At 34.9% G+C, this 25165-nt stretch overlaps 1 protein-coding gene across 2 annotated transcripts in view; it reads right to left on the bottom strand.

Annotated features, from left to right (window-relative positions):
* The window catches only part of LOC105489954 (kelch like family member 1), a 437149-nt gene that overhangs the window by 266002 nt on the left and 145982 nt on the right, over positions 1-25165 (bottom strand). For both annotated transcript variants that reach the window (XM_071081257.1, XM_011755115.3), the window contains exon 2: positions 15833-16015. In XM_071081257.1, coding sequence (XP_070937358.1) covers positions 15833-16015 — 183 coding nt within the window. The remainder of the gene's footprint in view (positions 1-15832; positions 16016-25165) is intronic.

Below are 25165 nucleotides of genomic sequence, written 5' to 3'. Positions count from 1 at the left end.
TGGAATATAAGTTTTACTAAGTCAGAAAAACCTCTTTAATTTCTAGTTTTGCAAACAATTTTTATAATATTTGGTATTAAAATTTATAATGTTTGAATGATACTTTTAAAATGGAAAAATATTATGATATCTTCAAGTATAATTATAAGATAAATAAATCTCTAATTTTATTTTCTTGTATTTTCCAGATTTTTGAATCGAGGTTATAGTGGTCTCATAATATGAGCTGAGAGTTACAACCTTTTAATGTTGTGTAACAACTTTTAGAATAAAGCAATTACTTTTTCCTTTAAGATCTTTCAGAAATTACCTGAAAAACCGTCTACATTTGGCTATTTTGAAGAAGACTTTTCTAATATCATTTCCATTATTTACTAACTCACAAAGCTTATTCAAATGCTTTATTTCTTCATATATTCACTTTTGCATCTTAAATTTTCCAAAGATTTTTTCACTTTATTTAAATCCTAACATTAATTTATTTGTCTATAATTTCAACATTTTTTTAAAGACAGTATCTCATTCTGTTGTCTAGGATGTTGTTCTGTGGCATGATGATAACTCATAGCAGCCTTGAACCCCGGGGCTCAAAGCAATCTGCTTGCCTCAGCCTCCTGAGCTGGGACAACATGCACAAACCAGCACATCCAGCATGGGTTCTAAAATGTTTAATGTATATTGTTCACAAAATTACATTTGGTTTTAGTTGTACCAATTTATATTCGTTTTAAATTTGTTCTATTTGTTCTTTGGATAAATCTTTACACAGTAATTATTTCATATCATTCATTATGTTGACTACATGTTTTTCACATGTGTGTATGCACATACATGTGTGTTTAAAGTGGTTGCTCTATGGCAGGAACCAGAAATTTGTTTTCTATAAAGGGCCAAATAGGAAATATTTTACATGTTGAGAATGATACACATAATCTCTGTTGCATATTTTCCTTTAAAAAAAAACTCAATCAATTGAAAATTCAAAAATGAATTTTAGCTTATGGTCTACACAAAAACAAGTTGCACAGCAGATTCGGCCCCTGCTCGGATATTTGCTAAATTTGTCCAGAGATCACATTAACCAATAACAGTCTACCTTCATGGATATTGTAAGAAATTTGCAACATAAAACACTCCCTCTGCTAGTCAAAAATCTAAAAGAAGAACATAACTGTGATAGCAAAAATATATTTAAATTTACTGCGTTTTTCACCATTTTTGATGCTTTCCATTCATTTTCGAAGTCGACTTTAATCTGATCTCAATATTGGAAGAAATATCTTTAGTTATTTCTTGTACTATAAGTCTGATGGCAAAAAATAAAAAAATATATATACAGCTTTCATTTATTTGAAGATGATTTTATGTAGTTACATGTCTAGTACATTTTAAAAGTTATTTACACATGTTATAGTATTCTAGGGTGAGGTTTTTTTTTTTGAAATTGAAATATAGAATTTCATTATAAATTAGACACCACTGCTGGAGTTTTTTTTTTTTGTCAATTTGTTTGTTTGTTTGTTTTAAAAATAAGGTCTTGCTTTGTCACCCAGGCTGGAGTCCAATGACACAATCATAGCTCATTGGCACCTCAAACTCCTGGGCCCAAGTAATTCTTCTGCCTGAGCCTCTCAAGCAGCTAGGACCACAAGCATTCACTACCATTCCTAGCTAGTTTTTGTATTTTTTGTAGGCAGGGTCTTGCTATGTTGCCCAGGCTGGTCTGGAGCTCCTGGCCTCGAGTAATTGTCCTGACTCAGCCTACCAAAGCATTGGGATTACAGGTACGAGACACTACACCCAGACCACCTTGTTTTTAATAGAAAGCTAGCTTTCATTCTTACAGTTGTTCTTCTGATGCAATATGCCCTTTCTTTTTGTTTTCAACTTTTTTGATCTTAGGGTTTTAGTTATTTAGCTATAAGTGGGACTTAATATTTACTCGCCATATGATTTTCTGTACTTCCTGGAGTAGTGAATGGATCTTTGAAAGCAATTTTTGAAAATTATCTGCAAATAATTACTCATATTTTCACCAAATTGACTCTCTGACCCATTCTAGGACTCAAATTGCATATATGGTTCAACAACTGAGAATGCTACATAGACTATTCAATCTTAATTCATTTTACACTCAATTTTTGTTTTGCTCTCTGCTTTACTTTAGGTAATTTCTAATCAGTTGAATTTTCTCAAATGTCTTTATATTCCCAATTGCTTTATTCTTTGTTATCTATCTTTTCCTATAAATATTTTGTATTATTTATGATAGTTACTTTTTTTTTTCTTTTCTAATACTTTAAAGATCATGGTCATCTCTTGGTCAATTTCCATTGACTGATTTTTATTTGAGACATCGATAACATTCTCCTACTTTTTCCATTTACAGTCAAATTTGATTGTATAACAGATATTGTAATTCCCCAACAAAAAAGTAGAGGCTAAGAAGGGAACTGGCCTTTAGTTCTTAGGTGTTGTTATTTGTTCTCTGTTTTGTTTTGTTTTGGTTGTTATTGGTATATTCACAGCTCTTTGATTGCTTTAAAAATAAAGTAAAATTATTTGGTTTATCTGATAGAAAATTTAATTACAAATACAAGTATGCCTTATTTTATTGCATTTCACTTTACGGTGCTTTTCAGATGTTGCAATTAAAAAAAAAATAATTGAAGGCTTAAAGCAACTCATTATCTAGCAATCCCATCAGCACCATTTTTCCAACAGCATGTGCTCGCTTCATGTATCTTCGTCACATTTTGGTCATTCTGGCAATATTCCAAATATTTTATTGTTATTATGTCTGTTACATTAATGTGTGACTAGTGATATTTGATGTTACAATTGTTCTTGTGTGGGGGTGTCATAAACCCATATCAGACAATAAACTCAATAAGTACTGTTCTGACTGCTTCACTAACTGGCCACCCCCTCATTACTCCCCTTCTCCATGGGTCTCCCTATTCCCCGAGACACAATATTAAAAACTAGGCCAACTAGTAACCCTGCAATGCCCTATAAGTGTCCAAATGAATGGAAGTGTTGCATGTCTCTCACTTTAAATCAAAAGCTGGAAATGATTAAGTTTAGTGAGGGAGACATGTAGAAAGTGGAACAAGAGCAAAAGCTAAACCTCTTGTGCCAAACACTTAGTCAAGTTGTGAATGCAAAGGAAAAATTCTTGAAGTGAATTAAAAGTGCTACTCTAGTGAACATATGAATAATAAGAAAGCACAACAGACTTATTCCTGCAATGGAGAAAGTGAATGATCTGGATAGAAGATGAAACCTGCCACAACATTTCCTTGAGCCAAAGCCTAATCCAGAGCAAGGCCTTAACTCTTTCAATTTCATGAAGGCTGAGAGAGGTGAAGAAATTGCAGAAGAAAAGTACAAAGCTGGCAGAAGTTAGCTTATGAAGTTTAAGGAAAGAAGTCTTCTCCATAACATAAAAGTACAAAGTGAAACAGCAAGTGGGTTGGTGCAAAAGTTATTATGGTTTTTGCCATTATTTTTAATGTCAAAAACAGCAATTAATTTTGTCCCAACCTAATAGAAGCTGCAGCTTCTATGATCATTGATGAAAGTGGCTACACTAAACAACAAATTTTTCAATGTTGACCATATATTTAAAGAAGATATCATCTAGGATTTTCATAGTTAGAGAGAAGTCAATGGCTGGCTTCTAAGCTTCAAAGGACAGGCTAACTCTCTTTTTAGGGACTAATGCACCAGTGAGTTTAAATTGAAGCCAATGCTCATTATCATTCTGAAAATCCTAGGGCTCTTAAGAATTACACTACCTCGAAGATGGCCGAATAGGAACAGCTCCAGTCTCCAACTCCCCGTGCCAGCGACACAGAAGACAGGTGATTTCTGCATTTTCAACTGAGGTACTGGGTTTATCTCACTAGGGAGTGCCTGACAATCAGTGCTGGTCAGCTGCTGCAGCCCGACCAGCCAGAGCTGAAGCAGGGCGAGGCATCGCCTCACCTGGGAAGCGCAAGGGGGAAGGGAATCCCTTTCCCTAGCCAGGGGAACTGAGACACACAACACCTGGAAAATCGGGTAACTCCCACCCCAAGACTGCTCTCTACCAAGGATCTTAGCAAACAGGCACACCAGGAGACTATATCCCACACCTGGCCGGGAGGGTCCCACGCCCAGGGAGCCTCCATCATTGCTAGCACAGCAGTTTGTGATCTGGCGGCAAGGCAGCAGCGAGGCTGGGGGAGGGGCGCCCGCCATTGCTGAGGCTTAAGTAGGCAAACAAAGCTGCCGGGAAGCTCGAACTGGGTGGAGCTCACAGCAGCTCAAGGAGTCCTGCCTGTCTCTGTAGACTCCACCTGTGGGGACAGGGCACAGCTAAACAACAACAACAACAAAAAGCAGCTGAAACCTCTGCAGATGCAAACGACTCTGTCTGACAGCTTTGAAGTGAGCAGTGGATCTCCCAACAGGGAGGTTGAGATCTGAGAATGGACAGACTCCCTGCTCAAGTGGGTAGCCTAACTGGGAGACATCCCCCACTAGGGGCAGACCGACACCCCACACCTCACAGGGTGGAGTACACCCCTGAGAGGAAGCTTCCAAAGTAAGAATCAGACAGGTACACTCGCTCTTCAGCAATATTCTATCTTCTGCAGCCTCTGCTGCTGATACCCAGGCAAACAGGGTCTGGAGTGGACCTCAAGCAATCTCCAACAGACCTACAGCTGAGGGTCCTGACTGTTAGAAGGAAAACTAACAAACAGGAAGGACACCCACACCAAAACCCCATCAATACATCACCATCATCAAAGACCAGAGGCAGATAAAACCACAAAGATGGGGAAAAAGCAGGGCAGAAAAGCTGGAAATTCAAAAAATAAGAGCGCATCGCCCCCTGCAAAGGAACGCAGCTCATCGCCAGCAACGGATCAAAGCTGGACAGAGAATGACTTTGACGAGATGAGAGAAGAAGGCTCCAGTCCATCAAACTTCTCAGAGCTAAAGGAGGAATTACGTACCCAGCGCAAAGAAACTAAAAATCTTGAAAAAAAGGTGGAAGAATTGATAACTAGAATAATTAATGCAGAGAAGGCCATAAACGAATGGACAGAGATGAAAACCATGACATGAGAAATATGTGACAAATGCACAAGCTTCAGTAACCGACTCGATCAACTGGAAGAAAGAGTATCAGCGATTGAGGATCAAATGAATGAAATGAAGCGAGAAGAGAAACCTAAAGAAAAAAGAAGAAAAAGAAATGAACAAAGCCTGCAAGAAGTATGGGATTATGTAAAAAGACCAAATCTACGTCTGATTGGGGTGCCTGAAAGTGAGGGGGAAAATGGAACCAAGTTGGAAAACACTCTTCAGGATATCATCCAGGAGAACTTCCCCAACCTAGTAGGGCAGGCCAACATTCAAATCCAGGAAATACAGAGAACGCCACAAAGATACTCCTCGAGAAGAGCAACTCCAAGACACTACCTTATACGATAATTAATTCAAGATGGATTAGAGACTTAAATGTTAGACCTAATACCATGAAAACCCTAGAAGAAAACCTAGGTAATACCATTCAGGACATAGGCATGGGCAAGGACTTCATGTCTAAAACACCAAAAGCAACAGTAACAAAAGCTGAAATTGACAAATTGGATCTAATTAAACTAAAGAGCTTCTGCACAGCAAAAGAAACTACCTTCAGAGTGAACAGGCAACCTACAGAATGGGAGAAAATTTTTGCAATCTACTCATCTGACAAAGGGCTAATATCCAGAACCTACAAAGAACTCAAACAAATTTACAAGAAAAAAACAAACAACCCCATCAAAAAGTGGGCAAAGGATATGAACGGACACTTCTCAAAAGAAGACATTCATACAGCCAACAGACACATGAAAAAATGCTCATCACCACTAGCCATCAGAGAAATGCAAATGAAAACCACAATGAGATACCATCTCACACCAGTTAGAATGGCAATCATTAAAAAGTCAGGAAACAACAGGTGCTGGAGAGGATGTGGAGAAATAGGAACACTTTTACACTGTTGGTGGGATTGTAAACTAGTTCAACCATTATGGAAAACAGTATGGCGATTCCTCAAGGATCTAGAACTAGAAGTACCATATGACCCAGCCATCCCATTACTGGGTATATACCCAAAGGATTATAAATCATGCTGCTATAAAGACACATGCACACGTATGTTTATTGCGGCACTATTCACAATAGCAAAGACTTGGAATCAACCCAAATGTCCATCGGTGACAGACTGGATTAAGAAAATGTGGCACATATACACCATGGAATACTATGCAGCCATCAAAAAGGATGAGTTTGTGTCCTTTGTAGGGACATGGATGCAGCTGGAAACCATCATTCTTAGCAAACTCTCGCAAGAACAGAAAACCAAACACTGCATGTTCTCACTCATAGGTGGGAACTGAAAAATGAGATCACTTGGACTTAGGAAGGGGAACATCACACACCGGGGCCTATCACGGGGAAGGGGGAGGGGGGAGGGATTGCATTGGGAGTTATACCTGATGTAAATGACGAGTTGATGGGTGCTGACGAGTTGATGGGTGCAGCACGCCAACATGGCACAGGTATACATATGTAACAAACCTGCACGTTATCCACATGTACCCTAGAGCTTAAAGTATAATTAAAAAAAAAAAAAAAAAAAAGAATTACACTACGTCTACTCTGCCAGTGTTTTAGAAATGGAACAATAAAGCCCGGACGACAGCACATCTGTTTGCAGAATGGCTTACTGGGGATTTTAAGCCCACAGTTGAGATTTACTGCTCATTGACAATGTGCCTGGTTGCTCAAGACCTCTGACAGAGATGTACAAGGAGATAAATGTTGTCTTTAGACCTGCTAACATATCCACTGTGCAGCTCAATATGAAACAATTTTGACTTTCAAATCATATTATTTTTAAAAAGTATATTTCATTTCTTTTGTTTTTCCTTTTTATTTGTACAGATTTTTGCATACACACGCAATTTTGTTACATGTATAGATCGTGTAATGGTCAAGACAGGGATTTTAGGGTATCCATCTTCTAAACAATGTACATTGTACCCATTAACCATTTTTTCATCTTCCTTCTCCTTCCCACCTCCTCACTCTTCTGGATCTCCATTATCTATTATTCAACTCTCTATGTCCATGTAATCACAGTTTTTAGCAACTACTTATCAGTAAGGACATATGACATTTGTCTTTCTGTGCCTGGCTTGTTTCAGTTAAGAAAATGACCTCTAAGTCCATCGATGTGACCATGAATGACATGATTTCACTTTTTTAATGGCTGAATAGTATTCCATATATATCTATATCACATTTTATTTATCCACTCATCCACTGATGAACAGTTAGGTTGATTCCACATAGTTGATATTGTGAATAGAGGTTCAATTAATATACCAGGTTTTTTTCAATATATTGATTTTGTTTCCTTTGGGTAGACACTCAGTAGTTGGACTGCTGAATTGAATGGTAGTTTTATTTTTAGTTCTTTGAAAAATAAGTCTCTAGATGCTGTAAATAGTAATTCGGTTGAATCATCTGGCAAAGTAAATTTAAAACTTTCTGGAAAATTTCACTGTCCTACATACAATTAAGTACATTCATAAGTCATAGGAGGAAGTAAAAATATCAACTAGTTTGGAAAAAGAGAAGATTCCAACCCTCAAGTATGACTTTGAAGGGTTTAACACATCAGTGGAGGAAGTAACCTTACTAGAAGTAACCTCTAGCCAAAGAACTAGAACTAGAAGTGGAGTCTGAAGATGTAACTGATGTGCTGCAATGTCATGATCAAATTTGAATGGATGAAGAGTTGCTTCTAATGGATGAGCAAAGAAAGTGATTCTTTAGATGGTGTCTACTCCTGGCGAAAATTCTGTGAAGAACATTGAAATGACAAGAAAGGATTTAGAATATTACACAAACTAGTGGGGCCTTGTGGCTTATGCCTGTAATCTAAACTTTTTGGGAGGTGGCTGGTGGATCACTTGAGGCCAGGAGTTCAAGACCAGCCTGGTCAAGATGGGAAAATGCTGTCTCTACTAAAAATACAAAAATTAGATGGGCGTGGTGGCATGTGCCTCTAATCCCAGCTACTCAGGTGGCTGAATCATGAGAATCGCTTGAACCCGGGAAATGGAGATTGTAGTGAGCCAAGATCACACCACTGTGCCCCAGCCTAGGGCCACAAAGCAAGACGCTGAATCAAAAAAAAAAGAAAAAAAAATGAATATTACACAAACTTAATTGACAGAGCAGCAGTAGGGTTGAAGAGAAAATTGATTACCATGGATAGAATGCTATCAAACAGCAACCCATGCTATATGTACACATACATATACACACACACACACACACACATATATATACATATACATATATATATATATATAAAATAAAGGAGAATCAATTGTTGCAACATATTTCATTATTGTCCTATTTTAAAAATCGCCACAGATACCCCAACCTTCTGCAACCACCACCCTGATCAATCAGCAGTCATCAACAGGGAGTTAAGACCCATCACTAGCAAAAAGATTAACACTCCCAGAAGGCTCAGATGATTGTTAGTATTTTTTAGCAATAAAGCAGTTTTTAAATGACTGTATGTACACATACATACATGATGATGTAATGCTATTGCACACTTATTAGACCTACAGTATCATGTAAACAGAACTGATATATTTGTTAAAAACATATATATTTATAAACAAACATATAATATATAATATATATTATATATATAATATGTATATATATAGGTGACTTGCTTAATTGTGATATTCACTTCATTATGGTAGTCTAGAATCCAACTTGCAATATCTTCAAGATGTTCCTGTATGGAAAGGCAGAAGACTTAAAAAAATCAAACCTATGAAATTGAAGGTATTATGGATTGAAATTGAAGGTATTAATATAAATTGTTTGTTTTAAACATAAAATATATGAATTTTATTTGTGTTTGTGCATATATATGTATGTGTGCATGTCTGTCAAAGACTCCTTAGAAAAAGAACAGACTGCAGAGTGGAGCAAAGTAAGCATAAAATCAGCCTGGAATACCTTTTGTTGCAGAGAGTAAAGAAGTGCTCAAAACAGTTGGGAATATGTCAAAAGAATTATAGTGATGCTTACACGTATAAGCAAAACCACAGTAAAATTTGAATGCTTGTTTTTCCTAAGAACACTATAGAGAAAAGAAAGGAAGTTAGATCAACACAGGAAATTATTATCTAAAACTTTTCAGGAGCCTTTTTTTTTCATGTATTTATTTTGAAGTTTTATCTGCTATATATTTTATCTTATATACAAGAGAAGCGGAAGGGCATGTTATAATTTAACTTGAACACAAAATACATTCTTTTAATTGGAAAACATGACTTAACTATCTAATTTATGCATTTAAGAAATACCTTATAAGATTCGTGGTTTTAAATATTTTATTAATATTAATGCTGAGGATTGTAACATGTTAGACATATTTAAAGTTCTCAGTTCCCTATGCATTTATTTCAGGCAGTTAGTAACTAAAATGTCAACTCTTTATAATATCAGAATTTGAAAAAATGATTAAGACACAGATATCTTCAAATATTTATTACTTACCAATTAGATAAATTAGTGTCAGATGGTCAGTTTTATCAAAAGCATTAATTAAATCATTGTATGATACAAACGATCATAAACTAGAAGATAAATATATTTCCTACACATAAGAAATATATCAACATAAATTTAACCAGCTTAATCTTACACATACAATGTCTATAGTTGCAGCAATGCCACATCTCTATAGAGCAAAATATTATAACCTCTATTATTCAATTTTAAATAATTACATAATACCTTCTCGGTCAACTACAATATACTAAATCCTACTAACTCAGTAAAAAAAAAAAAAAAAAAAAAAAAAAAAAACCTGCAGAAAAGTTTATACTGCATTTAGATTTGGTGACATAAGATATGAATTAAATTTTAGAAGAGGGATTTAATGCATAACATAAATTAATATTTTTATATGTACATATTTTGTTCTAGTAATGCCAGAGAAGCAGGAGTAAAACATACATAAAGAAGTACATGCATGCAACCACACTAGAAAATCTCTTATTGAGATCACTACAAATTTATTTCCTTCCAAATCTATTAAACTTTTGTAAGTTCCACTTCAATTTATTATGGTGTTTGATATTGTTAACCTCCCATTCCTTTTTTAAATCTATTTTTTAGCGAAAGCTGTGCAGACTTCTTATCTCAGCTTACCTCTGATTCATTGATTTTTCTTCTTGGTTCTACTCTTTAACCCTGTCACTGCTGTAGGCTTTATTCAGACCTCTACATTTTGCCTTGACGCTCACTGTTTCAGAATCATTCTTGAGCATTGCCTTAATCATTATTTTTACGGTGGTTTCAAACCTAACCTTGTATCTCAAATGCCTGTAGAACTGCTCATCACATATCCCAGGAGCATTTCATTATAACTAAATTAAACTCGAAGATTTCCCACTGATATTTCCTTCCTTTATACTTCCCTGTTTCTAATTGGTGCACTTTCAGAATCGAATTTATGAACTTTGAGAGTCAAAATTATGAAATTACCACTATGTTTCTTTCTACTTTATTTCCTATATCAAATATGATGTAAAATCCATCTTTCTGTTTGAATGTGTTCTTGCCCTCTTCATGAGGCCTGCCTGTGTCCCCAGGGCAGTGATGTTAGTACCTAACAGCACCAAGATGCTCCTTTTTTTTAGGAACTGGACTTGACCTAATAAGAGCTCCTTATTCCTTGGGAGTCTATGTGTTCCTGCTTCTCACACTTTATCCTTCAACTGCCACCACCTCTCCTGACTCTCAAGCTGTGGGTTGATCTTAAAGCACTGACTAAGAATAAGGATAAATTCTTGCTTTGGAGTGTGACTCATTCTGCAGGAAGTCATATGCAGAGCTTCCGGAGAGATAAAGATGAAGCAAGTCTTCATCCTTGATTTTTTCCTTCCTCTGCCCTATCCTGCTTCTGTTTCTTCTGAGGTCAGCTTTTAAATCAGTCATGAAGACCTGAATTCCAGGCTCAGGCTCTGTTATGAGGGAACCTGGCTTATGACAGCATCCTTCAAAATACTGCTCAGCTCATACCTTATGTTCATATAGTCTTCCTTTCATGCCTGGATTAACCAAAACAGTTTCTCAGATCATTAGTTTCTGCCGTGCCTGTCTTTTACACATTTTCTAAAACCATACCATATTTCAAAACTACCTTTCTAAATTATGATAGTCAGTCTATTGTGGTTGTTAAAGTCATTATTTCAGTGCCCAGATTGCCTGGGTTTGAGTTCTACTTTCACCAATTATTGAGTGAATAACTTGGGCACATTCTAAATGTTTTCCATGCCTCCATTTTCCATATTATAGATAAAAGTGAGAAAGTAAGAATTTTCTGTTTTTTAAAGACAAAATGATTTGTAAATGCAAACCACTTTAAACAAGGCCTGGAACATAATCAACACAGTGAGTGTTAACTATCATCATCATTTTTGACTCAGTTATGTAATTCCTCTCCTCAAGAACCTACATTGCTTCTAATTAAACATAGTTTCGAGTACAAAACTTATCTCCTGTCTCTTAAGGTCTATCATAATCATATTTGTCCTATTTTTATGGTTTAATTTCCCAGTTATTTCCAATACAAACTCTATTTCCACCAAGTCATTATCCTTGAAATTTTTGCAAACAGAAACTTTTTAGTTCTCTATTTTTTCCATAGTATTATTGATACCTAAAATAGTATGCCATGTCTTTTCCACTAGGCTTACCTCACACTCAATTTCTCTGAAAAACGTTCATAATACTCTATCATATGCTGCTCATTTCCTTATTTGACTATGTCTTGAACTTGGAATTAGAACCATATATTCTACCTTGCAGTTATCTGCAACTATAATAATTTATTTAATTATCTTATGGTTTATCTTTAACTCCTCAAGTATATTGAAAACTCTACAAGGAAAAGCATTATGTTTTATAATCATTATGCATCACCAAGAGGGCATAGGCCAATGCTAGAGTTATGTTTGATAATTGTTTGTTTTAATTAGTGCAAAGAAAAATGCTTCATGGACTGCTGACAATCTACTATAGACATAAGCAAAACATTAAAGTGATATCCAAGTGATCAAGAAAACAAAAGTTTTTCAGCTTCATAATTATTTTTTTCTGAAGTTGCTACAGAGCTATTTTAAACTATCAAACTGAGTGAGAGATTTAGGGATGGATGATTTAGTAAAATTAAATAAATGTTATTCCTCTCCTATTAAAGATAATCTACGTAAATGAAATTTCCATCAACACAGAGAAGCAATATTATTTGCCTACTCCTGAGTATTAATATATGTAGTTTATGTAAGTAATTTCTTTTTAATGTATTTAATTGTGGTTTAAGTGCTGCTAAATGTATCATTTCAGTTGTCACTTTAGCCTCATCTGTCTACATACTAGTGCACTATAAAGAACATTAAAATAATAAATACTTTCTTGAAATAACTAAATTTATTGTCAAATATGCACAACAGTGAAAAAAGAATATAACACATTTTTAAATGCCAAGGTTTTTGTTCTGTAGAATAGGATACTTTTCTATCTATCAAATATCATTTTGTTCTTCATTTAAGCTTTCAGTTGATCATGAACATATTGCATGCTTGCTGTAAAAATTTAAATAATACATCTGTTTATACATTTCAGAAAAAAGTTAGCCACACGTCCTTTCCTACTTATGACTACCTCACAGGAATAAAATTTGTTAAGTTTTTGACATATATCATTCCACACAGTTCTGATGAATATAAAATGATAAATAACATTATTTCCAACTCAAGAGTAAGTATGTTAGTTACATAAGATTTCCCCCTTTATGTCTGCAAAATGCTCTTATTCTTAATAATGGCTAAGGGGGAAGAAAACTTTCACAAGCTCAATCATATTTCACTTCATATCTGTACATTATATCAGACAAGGCCGTGAACACCTCCTAATTTTCCTATCATTGAAAATTCAAATATCCAATTGTTAATATTGACTATGTCAGCCTAATTTTCCTCATCTAAACCTCAGATTAAAGGTAGCCTACCTATAAAATATTTTTCATGTTTGAAATTCAAGGATTTGCATTCGAATATTTTGGTTTACTTGTTGCTGATCAATTATCTTGGGCTATTTGTGAGAAAGTTATATTCATCTTAGATTTCCTTCAAGGCCTAAAGCACAAAGAAATTCAGAATTTTAATTATTTTTCATGCAAAAATATATCGATGTGTTATCTGAAATATTATTAGCTTTTCAGACCTTACCTACTTAAAAATATGCCTAACAGTAAACAAAACTATTACATAAACATGACCTCTTATAAAATGATTGATAATTGTGACCAGTATCATGTTAAAAACATATACAACATAACCAGCACATAAATAAATGATTTTGTGTAGATTCCTTCAATGAGGGTAATATGTTAACTAAAACCAAAATTTGACAGTTTGGAAAGATAATATTATTAATATAAATCAAACATATATAATTATGAATGAATACTGAGCGAGTGTCAATAACATTAGCTAGCAATGCTTTTACTGAAAGAGCTATACATCTTCATAAAAATTATTTATTTTTATATTATTTGAAATTATTATAATAGCCACACAATTTTTAGTGGTAATGATTCCAATACCAGATACATTTTACTTAAAGACAATATTTAGTTGTACTAACCAAAATATAATAAGAGTGTTAAAATGTATTAGCTTATTACTAATGATTATTCATTTTAAGTCAAGAGCTAGCTGTGCATTAATCACAACTGTTTCATCAGGCAAAAGTATCAATAAAGTGGTATCAAATACCTGCAATGATTCACAACAATGCTTGTTCTTTTCAAGTGTCACACAATATTTATTTATATTTAGTAATATTTGTTTAACTTAGAATTCTAAGGTGTACATTACTTGTAAGATAATTAGTACTAAAGTTTTAAACTATAGTGTTAAAAAATTAATTGAGAGGTCATCAGGCTGAGACATCTCAGGTTTTTATTTTCTACCTAAACCAAGCAAAAACCAACTCAGAGTAATTTAACCAATCAGAAACCACCAACTAACCTCTAACTAGGCTCTTGCCCTGCTTTAACCAATCAAATATTTTATTTGTCTTGTTTCCACAAGTGTCTTATGAAAACTTTCCTCTGGTCTTCTTTAGGTGGGACCCTGAACAGCTTGTGCTCTCGTGCTACCTGATTATGAGTTGCTGTTTGCTCAAATAAACTCTTTAAAATAGTAATGTGCCTAAATTTATCACTTAACAGTGTAAAGAAAAGATAAAACTTTATTTGAATTGAGTTAGCCATAATGATTTTTAAAAACTAATTTTTTAATCATACTAATCAAATTAAATATTTATATGTTCAGAATAATACATGTAAAAGTAATACATTGCTCAAATGTTTTAGAATAATATAAAACAAGAATATTGATTTCTCATCCAATAAGAATATTGTAAACAATTTGCAAAACTAAATAAACTATTTAGGAAATAACTAATGTATATAAAGAGTAATAAAGAAAACAATGTAGAATATTATGAATATAGAATAATTGCTCACCAGATTGGATAAAAATGTTTCAAATGAAAAAGAAAATATTGAATTAAGACCAATAAAAGACTACAAGATTGTAGAAATTATAGGAAACACTTTTCTTTTTAAAAAATTAATGAACATCTGATGTGTTAATATATTTTTGAGTTGACTGACACCTCCTGTCTTCTCAAAAAATACATACAATAGATTTAATTTATGTTAAGTGAAGTAAATTTAATTACACTCTCAAGAATAGTTCTTACTCTGAAGAATATAATTGAATTATTATCTAGATGCTATTTAGATGCTAGCTCAGGATAATTTGTGGTTTTGCCACACATATTATGACAATGAATAATTATCTCAATAATAATGACTATTTGTGAATTCTCTTGCAAATGGTAACTCAACTTCGCAGTTATATTTGAAAAATAAAATCAATAATATATTATCAAAATGCTTTAAATAGTTACCTGACAGATTGGACTCTAAATCACCTACAGTAGTTATTGTGTCAAATGTCCTTCCCCATGCATTTCAAGACACCGACTTAAATTCAACGTCCATATTGCAATATTTCTATCACGGTAGATATACACCCATGTTTTTCTGGATTCATTTTGGTGCATAGAACTATTAGCTTTCAAATGTGTTATGGCTTTAAAAATAATATCAGTATGAAACAATTTAATTTTAAATAAATATTAAATGAAAATGTCAATAGGAAATACCTTAATTTATTAGTTGATATAAATATATAACTAAGATAATCTTTCTTTAGTTTCTGATGGAATAGCATACTTCATTTCAGATTTTAGGCACAATTCCCAAATTAGTGTGCCTAAAATTAGTATGATTTTGAATCCCACAGTCCCAGATAATAACATTTTTCCTCCATAGCTATCAGCCCTAGTTACAAGTAGTTTTAGTTTTAAACACTTTATAATTGTTTTGTTTTTCAAAAAATTATTACCTAAAATAGCATTTCAACTTTTCCGCAAGAGAAAAATAAGAAAAAAACAAGTATAAACAAAACAAACGACAACAAAAACGTCTCTTAAAAATGTGAGTCCTTATTTCCGTAATCATATAATACTTTGCAATCTACAAGCCAGTCTGTCACTTTTAAACATGTGAATGCATGTTTCCAGTAGAGGCAGACTACTGTACCTATGTGCAGGTATCTTTCGGTTCCCAACAATCAGGATAACATCACAAAGTTGCTGCTGCTTCAAATAACTTTCCATCTTTCTGAAGGTTTGCTCAGCATGATGAACAGCTTGATAGAATTCTTCAGAGCTACTGGAGTCCAAATCACTTTGAGGTGTCATTGAGTGGCCAGTTGACGACAGCCTACAAACCACACACACACACACAAAACAATAAAGGGATTTATAAAGAGCCAATTATCTAGAATAATATACAGGTTGTTATCATTTTCTTAAGAAAACTAATATATCTGTGTTTATTTTTATATTTTAATACAAGTTCAATAAACAAAGGTCCAAATAATCTATTGTGGGTTAAGTGATTTGCTCTAGGAAATAATAAATAAATGGAAAAGTTCTTTTTTCTTGTTTAAAAAAAGGTTTAAAAATATGTTGTTTGTATTGATTAGGACATTGTTAGTAAACCTGAAATATCACAGAAATAGTAAATTATTTACATACCTATTCTAAAATTAATTAGCAATGAAATGCTAATTTCATTCATTTGATATTGAGGAAGATAATTATACTATTCTAAATAGTTAGGATTATTGAGATGTCATAGTAAATGTTGCTTTGCAGAAATAGGTGATTTTTATCATGAAAAAATATGAAACCTGGTTTGCAAATAATACTGACACTTAAATTTGTAAGTGAATTATTGAGTTTCACGTTCTGTACCCCACTATTAAATAAGTACTGATTAGCTCAGTACTTAGAATAACTAATCAATAATAACTATTTTAATAAACTTTATGATTTTGAAAAGTCCATGATACTTGAGTTTTGTCACTTCATGTATTAATGGCATAGACTGTTCAAAAAAATAAAAAACTTTAATAAATGCCATACTGCACCATAGGGAAGACTCAATATTCAAGTTACATGATAGACACATGACAAAGCCTAGCAGACCCAATCAAGTGTTCTGATGACAATTCCTTAAATAACCTAAAATTAAATATTAATTATGTTCATAAAATTAATACTAAAATTGCTTACTTCATGATAAATATCTTAGAAAGTAAGATGGAGAATTCTGGTTCCAATTGCAATGTAGTAATTTGCAGCTGACTAAATCCCTCTCCAAGAAAACCACAAAAAAGTTACGTACAATATCAAAATAATTATTTACATTCCATAGGATCTACTGAGGCAATCAGGACTTAGAAAACCAAGATCCTGAAATACAGATAAATTCATTAGAGTCATTCATCTAAAAGTTATTCCCTGCGTATTCTTTCCCTCTCAAGGTATTTACTAGTTATTAACCACATAGGGTGAGAGTCCAAGGAGCTCAACATAATGTGGCAGCTAAGCAGTTCTTCTGAGGATAATACAAAGACTGAAACCTAGAGTTGTATCAGTGAAAATCTCTGATTTCATTAAGCTGAACTTTTAATTGAAGTACCAGCAAATAATATAGTTTTTATTTTGAAAAAGACATTCCTATATGGATTCCGTGATTTCTTATATATAATGCCTGTCATTAAAGGAAAAAAATAGTAGGTCTGTAGAGAAACTGGACACATTAAGAAAAACTGGACACATTAAGAAAAACAGACAACAGAAACATTCTCCCAGGTGCTACAGATACGTTCAAATATATGGATCACAATTATTACTTAACAGACGTAAAAATAACTTTCATTAATCGTTTAATACAGATAATAAGCTGGATAATTTCAAGTCATATGAAAAAAATCAAATGGAAAAAATAAGGCAATACAATAACTTAAGATTCTGATACGCAAAATTAACTGGTAGATAAAAGACACAAAAAAAATGACGATATGAAAAATAAATTAGGCCAGGCGCGGTGGCTCAAGCCTGTAATCCCAGAACTTTGGGAGGCCGAGACGGGCGGATCACTAGGTCAAGAGATCGAGACCATCCTGGCTAACACGGTGAAACCCCGTCTCTACTAAAAAAAATACAAAAAACTAGCCGGGCGAGGTGGACGGCGCCTGTAGTCCCAGCTACTTGGGAGGCTGAAGCAGGAGAATGGCGTAAACCCGGGAGGCGGAGCTTGCAGTGAGCTGAGATCTGGCCACTGCACTCCAGCCTGGGCGACACAGGGAGACTCCGTCTCAAAAAAAAAAAAAAAAGAAAAAAAGAAAGAAAGAAAGAAAAAGAAAAATAAATTAATAGAAAATACTCAAACTAAGTTATTTAGATTAAAAAATAGAAAACAAAACACAGTAAAATTATAATATTCATGTAATTAATATATTTTGTAATCTTAAAAGTAGGGGGGAGAGATGATGGGACAAAACCCCGCTATCTGAAGAAATAGCGGCCAAGAATTTTCAAAAATTTGTTAGATACGTCAGGAAAGAGATTCCAGCGAAACTGGACTTAAGCACGTTTTAATCATATAGAACCACCTAATATACTTATTTGGAAAACATTATATTCTATTGAACCTCTTCCTCTTGAGATTCAGAACCACAGCTATGCAAAATAAAAAAATTTGGAGAGCCTTACCAGTGAAATGTAAAAAACAAAATAATCAACCCATTATTTTTGAATAAGAAAATACGTAATTGATATTATTTCCAGAAGATGCGTTTGTGCACATAGAAAATTCGAAAAAATGACAGAAAGGCTTACTAAATTCTAAATCCACTGTTATTACGTGTTTTCTCTGTTATCTGCAGTATTTATCCACACAATATGATTATTTTCATCAGACTTTACAAGTTCTCCTTTAAATATTTGAAATTAATACAAATTTTGCTGAACCATATGTTTGCCTTTCACAAGTTTGCAAATTACAACCCCAGAATATGGCCACTTCTCAGCATATTTTAAGAATTCAGGCTCATGCACGTGTAGCAAGAATAGCAGAATTCTTCCACATGTTAACTCATTGAATAGAAAAGTCACAATATGCATTGCAGAGTGCATTTTAAGTTTTAAAATGACCATATTACTGACTCTCAAGTACAAAGGATAATTAAGTCAGGATTTGAAGGATGCCAAATAGACCAAAACTGCTCCAAAAGGAAACCCTGATGCTTCTGGTCAGATACTCAGACTGCATGATAAGGGTTTAAAATTCAAGATATGAGAAACACCTCTAAAGAATGGCTCCAGATTAATTTAAACAGGATTTGAGATAAAAGCTCTACGTAAGTCCTTATATTAATTAACCAAAGGTTAAATGAAATATTCTTGTTAGCAACTTTTTTTTTTTTTTTTGAGACAAAGTCTCACTCTGTCGCCCGGACTGGAGTGCAGTGGCGCGATGTTGGCTCACTGCAACCTCTGCCTCCTAGGTTCAAGCGATTCTCCTGCCTCAGCCTCCTGAGTAGCTGGGATTACAGGCGCCTAGCACCAAGCCCAGCTCATTTTTGTATTTTTAGTAGAGACGGGATTTCACTACGTTTGTCAGGCTGGCCTCAAACTCCCGACCTCAGGTGATCTGCCCATCTCGGCCTCCCAAAGTGCTGGGATTATAGGCGTGAGCCACTGTGCCCAGTCTGGGCAGAAATTTATATACCTGATTAAGATTTCATAATCTAGGAAAAATTATTAAGAAAATTATTTAATTTACTTTGTCTTTAGTTGTCCAAGTTGTGGTGGGTGTACTATTAAAGCAAAGAGTGACATAAATAGAACAGAAAGAAATAGAAAAGAAAGAAATAGAGCTTGGTGAGATCCTGGGGTGGTGGGGGTGGGGGGTGTGGGGGGCGGGGACATAGTATTTGAAAAGAGTTATTCAAAGTCAAAAAGTTAACTACTGTCAAGATAGTACCTTTTTTTTTTTTTTAACCTAATCTAGTTAAAATAATCAATCTCAAATATAATGTATACTTGGACTTTTTCTGACAAATTTAAAAGCAATTTGAAAGAGTGGGATTAAAAGAACAGAGAGTTAGATACAAGGCTCAAAAAAATAAATAAATAAGTTTAAGTTCTCTCCTGGATTGTTTTCCTAAAAGTTCTTATGCATTAAGTCTCTTCATGTTATATCGGAGAACAAATTACTTCTCTTCAAGGTCATTGATCCTTCAGATAAATGGTTATGTTTGTTTCCCTTGATTTTCTCTCACATATTTCCTCACATATCATTTCATGATCTAAGACTTTAGTAGGATTCTTTCTCCTCAACTTTATACGAAATACGGAATTTTAAAATGAATTTTCACATCAGAACACTTACAATTTTTAAGATAATGTTTATTATTTAACCTTCTTCCCATCACATATCCAACCTACTAATTTAAAAAGGAGACTTTAACATTTTAGTAAATTTACATTATGTATTTATCATGTTTTCTATAGGTGTTAAATAAAAACCAGGCAGTGGATTATTTCATTGTTTTGTCCAATTTTGTATATCAATTGAAAAAAAAAAAAAACAAACTGTAGTCTCTTTCCAATCTAAGAGTCCCTAATACAATGATCTGAAACTCTAACATTTGTCTTTATTTTGGTCCAATAATACAAACCTTGAAGTTACAAGAAATGCAATTTTAAAAGTGCAATATGACTTCCTCTTATCAAATTTAAAGACATGTTTGCCTTCTTCAACCTAACATGTATAAAAATAAAATGAATAAAGTTGTTTTGATCTCTTGAACTCCTCAAACCATAGGTATACTATTTCATTTCCTTCAATACCCACATGTCTTGAAAGAATTGTCTTCACGTCTGAACTTCAGTTCCTGACCCTCCTAATACGCCTTAATCTATTGCAATTTGATTTCCATAACTGCCCATCTAACGGAACTACTCTTAACAAGGACATTAGTGCCTTTCTTGTGACTATCTTTAGCATTTATTTTAATTTCCTCTCATTAACTGCTGAGAACTGACCAACATACTTTACTGTTCCTCTTCTAAACAGTTCAGGACTCAATATTCTTTACTCTCGCTGTACCAAACGATTCTGAGATGAAACCTGTTTCCCTATTTCTTTGTTAAACAATATTGGAATCAGAAATAATTTAGTTACTTTCTCAAGGAAATATTTATTTCTGCAATAATAGATTGTTTACTAATAAGAAAAAATATATATATAAAACAAATAATTACTCATCTTTTTTTTTTCTTACTTTACGACCTACCTACTGAGTGCAAATCTAAAATTGTTATTATTTCTTCCCATTGCCAACCAGTTCCTCAGTCTTCAATGGCTTCTTGTTCATAAATCCATATCACACATTGTAAGTTCCTGTATGATCTGATGCTTTCTACAATTTGTATGATCCTTCAAACCAAGCTCTAATTTTAGCTACACTAAATAATTCCAGTTTCTGCAATGCGTCATACTGAGAGGTGACAATGTGCTAACAGCCCTCACTCTCAGCGCCTCCTCGGCCTCAGGTCCACTCTGGCGGAGCTTGAGGAGTGCTTCAGCACGCCGCAGCAGTGTGGAAGCCCCTCTCTGGGCTGGCGGAGGCGGGAGCCTCCTCCCTCTGCTTGCAGAGAGGTGTGGTGGGGGAGGCATGGGTGGGAACCGGAGCTGCCCCTCGCGTTCACAGTCCAGCGGGAGTTCCAGTGGGCACGGGCACAGACTTGGGGGGCTCTGCACAGGGAGTGGGTGGGCGGTAGCCACCCGCCCAGGGCAGTGAGGAGTTTAGCACCCGGGCCAGCAGCTGCAGAGGGTGTCGGTGGGCCGGCACTGCCCTGGAGTTTTTGACGGGCCTCAGCTGCCTCCTTGTGGGGCAGGGCTCAGGACCTGCAGCCCGCCTTGTCCGAGCCCCCCTTCCCCCCAACGCCCAGCAGTGGGCTCCCCTGCAGCCCAAGCCTCCCTGAGGGGCACTGCCCCCTGCTCCATGAAGCCTGGTCCTATCAACCGCCCAAGAGCTGAGGAGTACGGGTGCACGTGGCACGACTGGCAGGCAACTCTGCCTGCAGCTCAGGTGCGGGATCCACTGGGTGAAGCCAGCTGGACTCCTGAGTCTGGTGGGGACTTGGGGAAATTTTACCTCTAGCTAAGGGATTGTAAACACACCAATCAGCACTCTGTGTCTAGCTCAGGGTTTGTAAACACACCAATTGGTACTCTGTATATAGCTAACTCTGTGTCTAGCTAACCTAGTGGGAACTTGGAGAACTTTTCCATCTAGCACTCTGTGTCTAGCTCAGGGATTGTAAATGCACCAATCGGCACTCCGTCAAAACGGACCAATCTGCTCTCTGTAAAATGGACCAATCAGCAGGATGTGGGAGGGGTCAGATAAGGGAATAAAAGCAGGCTGCTGGAGTCAGCAGTGGCAACCCACTCAGGTCTGCTTCCAAACTGTGGAAGGTTTGTTGTTTTGCTCTTTGCAATAATTCTTGCTGCTGCTCACTGTTTTGGGTCCACGCTGCGTTTATGAGCTGTAACACTCACTGTGAAGGTCTGCAGTTTCACTCCTGAAGCCAGCGAGACCACAAACCCACCGGGAAGAATGAACAACTCCAGACACGCCTTCTTTAAGAGCTGTAACACTCACCACACAGGTTTGCAGCTTCACTGCTGTCAGCGAGACTACAAACCCACCGGAAGGAAGAAGCTCCAGACACATCTGAACGTCTGAAGGAACAAACTCCGGACACACCATGTTTAAGAACGGAAACAGTCACAGCGAGGGTCCACGGCTTCATTCTTGAAGTCAGTGAGACCAAGAACCCACCAATTCCGGACGCAACACCACTTTCTTCTATAGCATTCCACACACACACATTTTTGTGTACCTGGAATGTGCACAACACATTGACATTCCCATGGCTAACTACTCCTTCAGAATTCAGTTTAAATATCGCTATCTTAGGAAGGCCTTATTTTTTTTTTTTTCAGTGTACTGTTTTTTATTTTTACTTTTGAAAATAGAGTCGGGGGTATATGTGCATTTGTTACATAAGTATATTGTGTGGTGCTGAGGGGAAATCCTTATCTCAATCCTTACTGCTTGGTGGAGGGGAGGTGAGGTTACCCTAACATGTAGTATATAGGTTTAAATACATCTCTGCCATGTCAAACATTCTGGGAGTTCAAAAACTATTAGTTGAATAAATGCATAAAAATATTTTATGACAAGATACTTTGGTCAGATACTAATTTAAGTTTGTTATGTGTTTTTGTTTACTTTTCGCTTTAGTTTCCGTAGACCACACAAATGTGGTGTTCGAATTGCTACCTCTAAATAAACAAGCAATAGAATTTATATCCCAAAACCTAACAGAATGTCTGGCACACAGATTTAGTAAATATTTGTGGCGTAATTTGTAATTTTTGAATATTAAGTAGTTTCCAGAGCTCATGAGAAACAAAACGTAAAATAACTGCTGTAAACAGAATACATACATACTTCTATTTCTCTGGCAGCACAATTTTGTCCATTATGACAATACTAAAGATTACACTAAATATAGTAAATAAAATACTTTTAAAATCATTTAAATACATAAGATATATTAATTGCAAACAAGAATTTCTGGATGGCTAGTTTTTTTTGTTTTGTTTTTTGTTTTTTTCTTTTTTAATGTGAGTGACTAAGAGATTAACGAAAATGGCAAAATACATTTGAAAGCAGTTTTTTTTTTTTTTTCTAAGTGATAAGGGTTAGCTTTTGTTTTAACCCCTATATATATAAGGGTCAAATATATATATATATATGACCAAATTCCATCTCAAAAATATATATAATATATATATTAATATTTTTATATAATATATATTACAATAAGTGTGTGTGTATATGTGTGTATATATACATTTTTTTTTGAGTTGGAGTCTTGCTGTGTCACCCAGGCTGGAGTGCAGTGGTGCGATCTCGGTTCACTGCAAGCTCTGACTTCCGGATTTATGCCATTCTCCTGCCTCAGTCTCCCGAGTAGCTGGGACTACAGGTGCCCACCACCACGCCTGGCTAATTTTTTTGTATTTTTAGTAGAGATGGGGTTTCACCGTGTTAGCCAGGATGGTCTTGATCTCCTGACCTTGTGATCTGCCTGCCTCGGCCTCCCAGAGTGCTGGGATTACAGGCGTGAGTCACCATGCCAGGCCAAGAAAAAATATTTTAAAGAACATTTTGCAATATCAGATAAAGAAATCACTCTTACATACATAGTTCTTAGGCAAAGACCTGAATATAGTAAAAGATGACTTTATTTAAGTGAAAAAATTTAACTATTTTTTTGAGTCCAGCAAATTTAGTGTGTATTTCAGGCTATATATATATATATATATATATATATATATTTGGATTATATTTGCATTAGAGATATATGTATTTTAATTTTAAAAAATATTTCTGAGTAGTAGGAAATTGAACATTTGTCATTTTCTACTGTTTAAAAAATGCTCACATATTTTGTGTCAGACACACACTATTTTAAACAACATGGAGTCATTTTTACAAAAAATTCGAAGTTCAAAAATTCAAAGTTCAAAAAGTTCCCCAAATAAAAATAAAATACATCTAAAAAAATGCTAGCAAGAGTTCTTCAAACCAAAAGAATGTGAACGTGATTGTGATTCTGAAACTGTAATTATGGTAGATAAACCACATATATCTTTAGAATAAAAAGATTAAAAGAGGATACTATTAAAATAATAACTATTTTTTTTTTTCAGAAATAGGCAATATCAATATGTGAACAGTGACAAAAAAGTTTTAAGTGTTGGGAGAGAATAAAGTGTACAGTGTTTTTGCTTGTTTCTTTACTTTGCAATGAAAGTTAAGTTGTTATCAGTTTAAAATAACTTGTTATCATAAGGTGTATTTTGTAACCCTTATGGTAACTAAAAAGCAAAAGCCTATAATAGATACATTAACAATAAAAAGCGGCCAGGCGCGATGGCTCACACCTGTAATGCTAGTACTTTGGGAGGCCAAGATGGGCAGATTACCTGAGCTCAGGAGTTCGAGACCAGCCTGAGCAATACGCTGAAACCCTGTATCTGCTAAAAATACTAAAAAATTAGCCAGGCGTGGTGCCTTGCGCCCGTAGTCCCAGCTAATTAGGAGACTGAGACAGGAGAATTGCTTGAACCCAAAAGGAGGGTGCAGTGAACCAAGACTGCACCACTCCACTTCAGCCGGGGCAACAGAGCAAGACTACGTCTCTAAAATAATAATAGTAATAATAATAATAATAAATAAAGAGCAATAAATCAAAACATAGTACTAGAGAAAAATCACTTAACCTCAAAGGAAGACTGAAAGAGAGAACAAAGTAAGAAAGAATCTACCAAGCAACCAGAAAACAACAAGCACAATGGCAGTAGTAAATTCTTCCCTGTCCATAATTACCTTTAACGAAAATAAATTAAATTATTCAATTAAAAGACAGGGAT

The sequence above is a fragment of the Macaca nemestrina genome, chromosome 16 (assembly GCF_043159975.1).
Source record: "Macaca nemestrina isolate mMacNem1 chromosome 16, mMacNem.hap1, whole genome shotgun sequence".
NCBI lineage: Eukaryota > Metazoa > Chordata > Mammalia > Primates > Cercopithecidae > Macaca > Macaca nemestrina.
The sequence above is the reverse complement of the archived record's forward strand: the minus strand, read 5'-3'. Positions and strand labels throughout refer to the sequence as shown.